An 11324-nucleotide genomic window follows, 5' to 3' on the forward strand; every position below is an offset into this window, starting at 1 on the left:
GACGCCATGAAGCATGCTAGCTAGCTTCGGAAGCTGAGTTTATGTGAAACGAACGTCAGCGTGAGGACTGAACTATCGGAGAGAAGGTGCACCTGTGTGCTCACGTCCTGCTGGAACACAAAGAGAGAGCCGGGTGAGAAGCTGCGAGCTAGCTTGTTATTCTGCTAACATCACTTCCATGTTGGCTGCAAGTTAAAGTTAGCGCTATGTAGCATTAGCAAGCTGGAAGTCAGGGATAATGTCAAAATAAAACATATTGTTAAATCACAACGTCATTAGCCGAATATGGTTCCATCATCAGTAGTAGTGGTGAACTGTTATTTGTCTTTGTGTCAGTTAGCTAACGGTAAGCTAGCGATAAGTTAGCACAGTTTACAGTTAGCTTAGCTTAGCTGTCAGTGTTCTCTTTTAGAATTAACATCGTCACGTCTGAGCTTAAAGCAACTGGACAGGTTTAAAGGTTATCTTACACTTTAACAGACGGTTTGTAATTCGTACTTTGACACACTAATGATGTACTGGAGGATTCATGTGCCTCACACGTTAACCCTGGTTTTACTGTTTTAACTATTCTCGTGTCACATGAGGTAATGAAGGTGTTCGTGTTTCTTTATTTGATTTTTAGCAATTGATTTTACTTTAATTGCTTTTGTGTTCATTCATGATGTACTGTGAGGTGTCCTCGTTGGATTAGAGAGAAGCTGTGAAATAATTTCTTAGTATTATTATTATTTATACTTATTCAATTAAACAAATCCTCTTATATGAAATGATAAAGTCAAAGTGACGTTCTTAGTAGAGACGTGTTCATTTGTACCTTTAGATTTCCCCCTTATTGAAGTTTTGCTGCTTTATTTATCTCATTTACATCAACAATAACAAAAAGAAGAAACAATAATATCTCAGGATGAAGAAGCAGAGCAATAAAAGTGAAAAGACACAGACAGAGATGTGAAAAGAGTGTTTGGTGATGAGAGCTGAAGTCGATGTGCTGTAAACAAAGTCACTTGATCGTCGCAGTGGAATAATATATTACATCCTGCCTCTGCCTGCTACACCCCCCCTCACCTGAATCCTGTGGAGAATGTGTTGCTGTTGTGAATGTGTCTGAACTGAGAATCTCCCCCGCTGTGTTGTGCAATTCTCCAGAGTCCCTCAGCAGGACATGTCTGAAAGCAGCTTAACTGATTAATGTTACTTACCTATTAATATATATGTGTCTTGAGTACTCGTGCCTAAAGTTCCTGCCTGCTGCCTCAGATCTTCATACAAGACAGTTGCATTCCATCTTTATTCAGAGGTGTCGTTTCTTTCCCCAGCAGAAGATGATTGAACCAGATCTATTGACGGAGGTTCCCGCTTCACTCAAGCGGTTGGCCAAGCAGGTTGTGAGGGGTTTCTACGAGGTGGAGCATGCCTTGGCCCTGGATGTGCTCATCCGCAATCCATGCGTACGCGAGGAGGACATGCTGGAGCTTCTCAAGTTTGACCGTAAACAGCTGCGCTCGGTACTCAACACCTTGAAGGCAGACAAGGTTGTCAAGTGCCGCATGCGAGTGGAGACGGCATCTGATGGCAAGACAACGCGGCACAACTACTATTTCATCAACTACAGGTGGTTATTTTTACAACTTTTTTTAGTTCAGATAATGAGCAGTGTCTTAAACACCTCCTGCTGACAGGTGGAGTTTTATTGTGGCTGAAGGCGATGCGTCAGGAGGTGGGTGACACTCGGTATGCACCTTCCAAACCGTACTTTATTTATCTGCTCAATGTTTTGATGACCTTATACCACAACACTTTCAGAAGGCCAAGGGTACATCTGGTGCCATTGAATACTTGAAAAACTGAAAGAAACACAAACATTTGATTTACACAGTGTCTTGTCCTGTCCCCTGCATACTCCTCCTGATGCCACCTTTGGACCAAATGTTCTGGAAATGTTCCTTTTGTTGTGCACTCGTCTTACCCGATCTACTATTGCAATGAAAGGCAAACTCTGGAAATTATATGGAAAAATGGGTCTGGACCTTTTCTGGAGTTGATATCTGAAAATGGCTATGGAGTTCATCACTGTAATGTTTTATATTATATTGTCAAACACATTAAAGTAACTAAATCCTTTAACGTCAATAGGTTGCAGTCAACAACATTTGTCGATCTGATTTCACAGGGTACTGGTCAATGTGGTCAAGTATAAATTGGATCACATGCGACGGCGCATTGAGACAGATGAGCGAGACTCCACCAACCGTGCTTCCTTTCGCTGCCCTTGCTGCCTCTCCACCTTCACTGACCTAGAAGCCAACCAGCTGTTTGACCCTATGACAGGTACAGTTCTGTAGCACATCAGCGATGTTGTCCTTGTTCTTCATTAAACTGTCTTCAATCAATAGTGGCTTTCTAAACTAGTTATTTAAAAGGACATTAAAAGTGTTCACTCATGTATAAGTAGGTTAGGTGCAGCAATTCAGATCTGCAGTAGATGTATAGAAACCGATGTATCTCTTCTAAAATAGGGCTCTTGTCTTTGGGCAAGAGCCATGGCAGAGATTCTTTGACGATGTGAAAATGTTAACTGTAGTCTGCTCTTTATGTTGTATGAGGCAGTGCGCCTCTAGATGGCAGTCGAAGCTCAATTTATCTACAGTGAAATGATGTACTAACATAAATTCATTAAGTCCCTGCAGCACTTAAATGCCTCCCGCCCTTTATTTAAAATGTCACTCTCTATTACCGGCATTGTCTTTACACCACTGCATCAACATAAGGAGAAATGCAAAAGGGTGTCTACAAAACAACTTGAATTGTTTAGTTTGTATTTATTCTGTTTGTGTCCAGCAGTCATGACGGGATGATTTCCCCCTATATTTGTTATCATGTTCATGGGATGACTTGTGTAAACTGTTAGGGTTACTAGCTACTAATTATTACCATGATTTAAAAACAGGAATTAAAACAATAGTACATTATAAATCATCAAAATACTTAATAAAGCTACAGTAATCATTCCAGCACTAATCATTGCTGTGCAGTTATTGAATAATACTTAAATACTGTTTATAGATACAACACAAAGTAGCAACAGTGTATTTTCACTTTAACTAAACATTGTGCATGTTTGCCTCAACTCTGTTAACTCTGCTCATTTTGAGAGAAAATGAATTCCAGCAGGGCAAACAATATTTCAGAGTTTCCCTCACAAACAACCGTAAGGAATTCATTTTGAGAACAAGTCAACATATCAACACCTTTTGTTAGAATAGTAACTGAATTTGATGTTAGTGGAACTCACTCTGTTCCAGACATGATACAAATGACACAATGTAGGATTATCACATCCAGCCACATTATACCTCCTGAATAATGTGTACAATCTAAAAATGGCATCTTGAATACTATATGTTGAAATGTGACCACTTTGGTTAACCTCTGGGACTTGAAAATGAAATTGCTTGCCGTTGCATGCTGCAGTTCACAAGAGGTTGTTTTCCTGAAAATGTTTTTTCACGCCACAGTAATGGAGATCATTTTTTACTTTCCACTGGATAAATTGGGCTTCCTTGTCTCAGCAGAAATGGACAAACAGCCCTGAGGCTTCAGTCCCTCTTTCACTTTGCCAAAAAGTATCTTAACCAAGCTGGAGGGTTCCTTTTGTGCCTTGGTTAAAAATAATAACTTGTGACAATATGTTGGCAGTAGATCGGCCTGAGTGAGACATGCAGCGCTGCTGACAGTTTGACTGACTGTGTTCACAGAGGGCTGAGTAATATCCGGCCCATATTAGTTTATCTGCTGTTGTCCATCATCCTCACCTACAGCACTGACTCCCCCTTTGTTGCTTTCACAACTCCCCAGCTCTGTATTATACACTTTTTCTTTTCTCTCTGTCTTTGCTGAATAGCAGACTTGCATCTTGAGATCATTAGTTAGTTGACTGAACAAACCAAGGCATGACCAGCAGATTTCAGTAAGCAGTGCAATTGAATGGTAGTCCCACTGAAACCTGCAAGGCCTCTGTTGAATTACTCACAACTTTAGCAGGCAGATGCATGTGGTATTCATGTTGTCATAGAAAAGGTCATTTACAGATTAGTTTTCATGGTCTGAGAAGAAGAGATTGCCATCTGCAGCCCACACTCAGGCAGTGCTGAACGCATTTATTAAAGTGTGAGGAGTATATCAATCTAATAGCGTCCCTCTTTAATTAAAATAACAAATGTTCTGTTTATACAAATTTTCCCCTTTAAGGCTGCTAACAGGCCCCGAATATAGTATGTTAAAATATCTGTATATAAAACAAAGCTTTATACCATAATAAATATCTACTGATACTTAATTTTATGTTGGCGTGCCTGTATATAAAACTATCATCCACCCAGAAGATCCTGCTCAGTAAAATGCATGAAAATGTGCTTTGGAATGAGATGATAACTCTATAGAAGAACATTGTGCTTGTCATAAAGATAATTATTTTATATGTTTCATCCTTCCTTTAAACTCTGTTCATTCATAAACTGCATTCATTCTTTAGTCCCTCAGAATGATGCACCATGCTTACACCACCTGATCGCCCAGTGCTGTTGCTAGGATATTCAGATAGGTTGTGCCACATAAATGTTTTAAGCAAGCTTCAAATTCAAGTAAGCCTTATTGGCATGATGGATCAGAGACCTATATATATTCATATACTGGATGATGTTACAGGCAGCATAACGTTCACCACTGTGTCTCCAGACTCTTTCACGCCTGTCACATGTGCTCAGTGAGAACCAAGCTCATCTGTGAAGGGAACAGAGCGCCAGTGGCGGACCTGCCAATTCTGGTGTTCGCACATTTTAATTAATGCATGGTTGATTTATGAAATATATGATAAATCGTTTATTAAGGACTGAAATCAATTTCTAACCTCATATACTACATACAGTTTGGTAAAGCCTGGATAATTTCATCAATGTTATTATTTTAAATTAATTTAAACAGTTCTTAGTGAAAGCAAGAAAGAAAAATACAATTAAACAAAGTTTGAAGCCCAGTAAAAAACCCAGATATAATGTAAAGTAGAAGAACAGAATGTGATTTTGGATAATCTGATTACATGCTTACTGGTTTTATAGATGGATACATACAAATGGAAGAATGTGGACATATCTACCTAAGGGATGAGTCTCAAACCTCAATGCACCAGTTAACTCCTGCAAGTAAAGAAAATGCACAATAATTCTAAATAGAATAAAACATTTCAGCCAAGGAAACCACTTTCCCAGCTTACTGGTACTGTTTTTAAGCCGCTTCCTGCTGACACGTTTAACCCGCTTGCCAATTCCTCTGGACTTGTCTCTGGTTTCGACATATCTCAACCGGTATCAGATCTTGCTGTGAAGGCAGTAACCCTGCACCCTGACAGGCTGACAAAAAGAATACCTGCAGCTCACACAGTGGGAGATGGATAGACCAGTTGCTTCTGCAGGGCCAGCAACACTCAGCCTGCCCTCACAGGGATGGGACGTGACATTACTGCTCTTCCAGCTCATTCTGACCCTCTAAAGGAGAGCTGAACACCCTGCAGCTCTAAATGTTCACAATGCTCTGTGTGAATGTTGGAAGATGGACACTTGTTTACTCATTCTTTTAATATTCCTTCTTTGACATGGCCTGCGCTGTTATGATGATGGGACATTTTCTAACTCTTTGTTGCCCCAACACCACAACAATGCCCAAAGCAGGGTTTTGTAACTAGTCAATTGAGAGTCGGAGTTGGATTTTACTTTCTTTATAACTTCAACAGCAGTTTCTCAGTTTGATTACTTCCACCAAGGAGGTAATCAAGTTTTCATCAAATATTTGATTTCCATTGATTTCCCAAGGATTAATTCATGGATCTTGAGGAGGGGGTTATTGGGCCTTGGTGGAGATAAATGCTCCACTGAGGGGCCATTTTAGTTATTTATGGAGAATGAAGCTGAGGTATCACAGGATTGTTACAAAATGGTACTGTGCCATTAAAGGTTCAGTGTGTATGATTTTAGGTGAAAAGGATCTACTGGCAGAAATTGAATATAAAATAATCCTAGTGATGTTTTTCATCTAAACTGTATGATATGTCATCTGCCATATTTTTTACAGTAGCCCAGACTGGACAATCTAAACACCTTTTTGAGTTTTTACTGAAGGCTGCAGGTTCTCTCTCATGTTTGGAAGGGGAGGGTGAGGCAAGGGGTATTCACCACTAGATTCTATTCACTGAACTTTTCATAAGGTAGACAAAACCCCAATAAGTACAGCAATTTTGGACATTGTTTTATAGTGGCCCAAATTTCAACCTTCAGAGTGGCCAATAATTTCCCAATACATCGAAACACAATCCCAGCGAGTCATTTCTGTAAGAGGTTTTTGAAAAGTTGGCTTTTAATCTTCAAGGCAATGCAACGCCTTAATAGACATGTCTGTAAATTATGGGTGAGAGTCTTGCCCGGGTTCAAAATGTAATTACCTCCAAATCTGATCCAGACCCTTTAAATACCTTTTTAAATAAGAGTCCAGGGACCTGGCTCATACTTGCAGCCTTAATTAAACACACAGGCTCCACAGTCACTCACCTTAAGACTCAATTAGATTGTATCCACCCAGGGTGTGATGGCTGGTCTTAGGTAACGTACTGTTCCATGCAGATCATACATAGCACTCACTCAGTCTGCTCCCTTTGGTTTTTAACATATAAGAGACACCGAAATGTTGTAAATGTATTTCCATACTTTAAGTGTTTCTTCATCTGGATGAATTCGCTGCATTATCACTTCTGCACTGTTGATAAATTGATGGTGATTGAGAGGTTGTGCCATGAGGCTTCCAGGACCTTTCTGTTTAGATTAAGCTTTTTACCACATCTGCGTGGGTTTCTTCCAGATACTGAGGATCCTCCCACAGTTTAAAGATGTTTGATTGCTGGCTGTAAATTGCCCGCTGTAAATTGGCTCTAGGTGTGAATATGATCCTGGATGGTGGGTTGCGTTGAGATACACTTGAGAACTGTACAGGATGTCTTGCCCAGTGTCATCTGAGATTGGCTCCACCAAGCCCTCCCTTACCCGCACAATGATAATTGGTATAGATAATGGATGGATGGAGGCTGTGTCGTTGGAATTATGCTGATTTATATGGTTATAGTTATGATGATATCTGCTTTGGCCTGGTGGGCTCCCTGAACATCTCCTCCCACTCGTTTTAAACCGAGTTGCTTTCTTTACCCACAGGTACATTTCGCTGCACTTTCTGCCAGACAGAAGTAGAAGAGGATGAGTCCGTCTGTCCTGATGCCAGGACGCAGGTGGCACGCTTCAACGAGCAGATCGAACCCATCTATGTGCTGCTACGCCAGACCGAAGATGTCAACTTGTCCCACGATCTTCTGGAACCTGAGCCCGGAGAGATCCCTGCGCTCAAACAGAGGTCAGCTTTGGACAAGTCTCCCAGAAAACAACATATACAGTCCAGACAGTGGGCATCACAAGAGTCAAATCCTGAACCAGTTTTGCTTACGACAGATTTAAGTTTGTCTCTGTTAACGACAACAATTACCAAAGTGCTAATGGCTCCAATTTTGCAACGGTGCCACAATGGAATTCTATTCTATTAAGCCACAGCAGTACCTTAAATACATTATACTCTCTCAATTTTTATGTTTAATTCAACTGTTTAAGTTATTTAAAGGACATTTCCTCAATGTTTCCTACAGCCGTGAACGTGCTGCAGCAGCTGCAGGAATGACTGGCCCACACCGTGAGGCCTGGTCTACCAAAGGCTCAACCTACGGGGACATGTACACCCAGAACGTGGTTATCAACATGGAGGAGCAGGGAGACCAACAGAAACAGCCCAATGAGGGCAAGGCAGCCAAGGAGAGGCCTGTCTGGTTGACCCAGAGCACCGTGCAGGGGGCGTACAGTGAGCCCGACGTCATCAGTAACCGTAAGTTCTCTTTGCAATGTGCTGTCATTATGCTTCTGTGAATAATCTAAGAATTTTTCATAAATTTGGACTTATAACCAATGCTCCTTAACCAATTAGATTACAGGGTAATATAATGAACAAGTATCTGATGCCCCTAAAGACTAGGCAATGGAAACATGCTGGTGGGGAGGGACTGCATCAAGCCCTGTCCAGACCCACACCGTTGGTTGCTCTTCTCTGACCTTTATTGTCTTTGTAGTTGAAACAGGCTGTTACAGATCAACCCGGGTTATTGTTCCCTGCCAATGTTTTCTTTGACCGTGCTATCTTGTTTTGCATCGTTTCTCGACCCAAGGGCACGCAGATCTCAGGCCGGACCAAAATCCGGTTGAACCATTATTGCTTAATTGGAATAATGACATTTGATTAGTGCATGGCTGGGCAAGGATTGCTCATTAATAAAATCATTATTGAGGAAATGGCATGAATTAGGCCTCTCAAATGTCCTGTCTCTGAGGTGTGCCTGTGTGCATCTGCTTGTAATGACCTTGTTCCCCCTTCAGACCTTTTAAACAGACGTCACATCCGAGGGGACGTGGTTTCTAAATAAAGCTTTTATTTATCTACAATAATTAGTGATGTTCCGATTAAGGCTTTTTGGCACTGATAATAATCCGAGTCCTTCAACATTGTGTATCTTCTGATGCAGTTCAGTATATTTACTGACATATTGATTGAGACTCTTCCCTCACACTGAAATAACAACTCACACCCATTTTTTTCTCAAGCTGCTTGATCGAAAGACTCTATTAGTCTGATAAGCTTAAATTATTGATATTGATTCAATTAATGGGAGAAGGTGACTCTTGAATCTGCCATAACACAATCAGCTCGAGAGATATATCGCCCTCTTAGCTGGAAGAACTGCTGAGTCAGAGTTTGGCTGAGTACAGACGAGAGACTGTGATGTCTTGTTCCTGGCATAAATCAAAACATTGTTCAGAATGTTTAAAAGCAGCTTTAACTCAAGTTCCAGTTGAAATTTAAGGGAAGATTTCTCAGGTAAATATATATTTGTAATAATTGTTGTTTCCTCAGGTGGAGACATTGCACCGGAAGCCATCGATGGAGCAGCTGCTCATGGACTCGGTCAGGGAGATGAAAATGAGGAGGTGATGCGCGCCTTGCTCATCCATGAGAAGAGAGGTGCGGCAGCAGCCGAGAAAGGCGGAGCCAGCACCGCTGCTAAGGGACCCAAGTCCACCAAAGCTACCGGCAGCGACTCGGACAGCGACACCAGTGAATCAGACGACAACCTCCCAGCAGGTCCCCCCCCTGCAGCAGCTGCTCAGCACCGGGCCGCTGTGGAGGAGGACGACGATGAGGATGAGTTTGAGGAGGTGGGGGATGAGCCCATGGTGATGGTGGGAGGTCGGCAGTTCTCGTACCGAGAGGTGAGCCAGAGGCCAGAGCTCGTGGAGCAGATGTCTGCGCAGGAGAAAGAGGCCTACATTGAAAAGGGACAAAACCTCTTCCAGGACATGTACTTTTGAATACACACATTCCCTCATTTGAATATAAATTTTGGCTGTCAGAGTTTATATCAGAGGAAAGGTTTGTGGACACAACTCGTCAAGAATAACTAAGATGCTACTCAACCAGTATTGACTGTCAAAAGGACATGTCTTGACAGTTTTGCCTCACTTGTAGTATTCTGTCCAAAGTATTTTTTGAAAGTCACCAAACCAAAAAAGAGCAGGGCAGCTGCTCTTCAAGCAGTTTTGTTGGGCGTTTTTTTATTTTTTTTTAATGAAGCTCTAAAGTTTAACAGATTACCTTCACCTACTATGTTTCAGCTTAGTTTTTTTCAGTTTTCCTTCTCTCATGACGAAGGATAAGGAAACAAAAGCCTAGATTTCACACTTAAAGTCAATATCTTATGTGCGTTAAGCTTTGAGATTGGCTGAAATATGAGTGCAAAGCAACATGCTGCTGCCACTCCACTGTCAGTGTTAAATGAATGTTGACAAAAAGGTAAAACTGTATATAAACGATTGTCTCAAGCATTGTTGAAAAGGAGAGCGAATAAAAGATGTGGGTAAGATGTCGTACTTAACGGTCAAACAGTTGTTGTTTTTGAGCAATCTGTAGTTACACAAAAATCACTGCAGTACAGACAAACACATGTCAGTGTAATAAAGGTGTTAACTTAAGGAGGAACTGATTTCAGATTATAAAACATTTTGTACAGATATTGAGAATTTTCCAGAGCGGAAGTTTGAAAGACATTTGTCTTCTCAGATAGGAGATGAGACTGATTCATCCCTTATGTTTGTATGAAATACGAGTTTTGGAATTAATTTCTGTGCTTATGTGTCAGGATAAGACTTCATCCTCTACATGAGACCTGTCAGCAGATATAAGTTTACAGTGACACAAGATGTGTTCAACAAAAATCAATCCAGTGTTTGCTTGTACTCACTTTGTATAAAATAAACCATTTTCATTCAGTTTTCTCTTAACCTTCCATGACATGTGTGTTATTCTCTACACAGTATAATAAAATACAACTAATTTCTCACTATATTACACTATATTACACTAGTTAAGTTTCAGTACAATGGAAACAAATTAATTTACTTTTCAAATGAACTTAAGAAAATTCTGGGCATAATAAAATGTAGTTAAGTTAAGTAAATTATGCCTTTTTTTTTTTTTTAAAGGACGTACAGCTATCATGCACAATTGCTTTATTCTCTGTTTAAAATTCAAAGACATACATTACCTCTACCACAGGTGGATGTCAGAGGGATTCAAATTTGATTAAATAATTTTGTTAAATAATTTAATAATTGTCTATTATGCTCACCAAAGTTCACTTTCTAAATGAAACTGATGTCATCTTCTGACATCCTCTGCAACAAAGATTTCCATCTCTGTAATTTCATTCTGGAAATCACGCCTCTGCATGATTCCCAGTTTGCTTTTTTTTTAATCTCACACTGTTATGCTGTCGCTAGATATTAACCCAGACCTCCTTTGAAAACCCACCTTCTTCTGATTGGCTGCACCCAGCGTCGGTGAACACGCCTCCTCCACATTTTTTTATTCATTCATGCATGTTTGACTCCAAATCTCATCCTGGATATGAGAGTAATGAACATCTGCAACAAAAATTACAGCAGGACGTCTCTCTCAGGCAACCATTACCTGCTTATATGTGACATAACAGTGGATTTTGTCTTTCAATCCCAACCCATAGGTGGACATGTGGGAATTGTGCTAGAACCCCTGTGGTCAGGAGATTCAAATAATGTAATGCTATTAAACACCCCCTTTAAAAGCTAAAAGGGTTATTTGTTAATTTACTACAC

The 11324-nt window shown here is 40.6% G+C and overlaps 1 protein-coding gene across 2 annotated transcripts; it reads left to right on the top strand.

Annotated features, from left to right (window-relative positions):
- Positions 1–6: 6 nt before the first annotated feature.
- On the top strand, positions 7–10472 carry gtf2e1 (general transcription factor IIE, polypeptide 1, alpha). Of its 2 annotated transcripts, none has more exons than XM_061088440.1 (6): positions 7–133; positions 1320–1615; positions 2174–2331; positions 7254–7449; positions 7736–7968; positions 9049–10472. In XM_061088440.1, the coding sequence occupies exons 2-6, from the start codon at positions 1326–1328 to the stop codon at positions 9501–9503; spliced, it is 1332 nt and encodes a 443-aa protein (XP_060944423.1). In that variant the 5' UTR covers positions 7–133; positions 1320–1325; the 3' UTR covers positions 9504–10472. The 2 variants fall into 2 exon arrangements, with proteins under 2 accessions (XP_060944423.1, XP_060944424.1); XM_061088441.1 differs by having other exon boundaries at positions 1323–1615.
- The last annotated feature ends 852 nt before the right edge of the window (positions 10473–11324 follow it).

This window comes from Limanda limanda, chromosome 16, assembly GCF_963576545.1.
Source record: "Limanda limanda chromosome 16, fLimLim1.1, whole genome shotgun sequence".
NCBI classification, from domain to species: Eukaryota; Metazoa; Chordata; class Actinopteri; order Pleuronectiformes; family Pleuronectidae; genus Limanda; species Limanda limanda.

Excerpts from the sequence above, each read along its gene's own strand:
- gtf2e1 (XM_061088440.1), top strand. The coding sequence starts at position 1,326 with ATGATTGAACCAGATCTATTGACGGAGGTTCCCGCTTCACTCAAGCGG. Across the intron at positions 2,332-7,253 it reads GCTGTTTGACCCTATGACAG|GTACATTTCGCTGCACTTTC; the intron begins GTACAGTTCTGT and ends CTTTACCCACAG. Across the intron at positions 7,450-7,735 it reads ATCCCTGCGCTCAAACAGAG|CCGTGAACGTGCTGCAGCAG; the intron begins GTCAGCTTTGGA and ends TGTTTCCTACAG.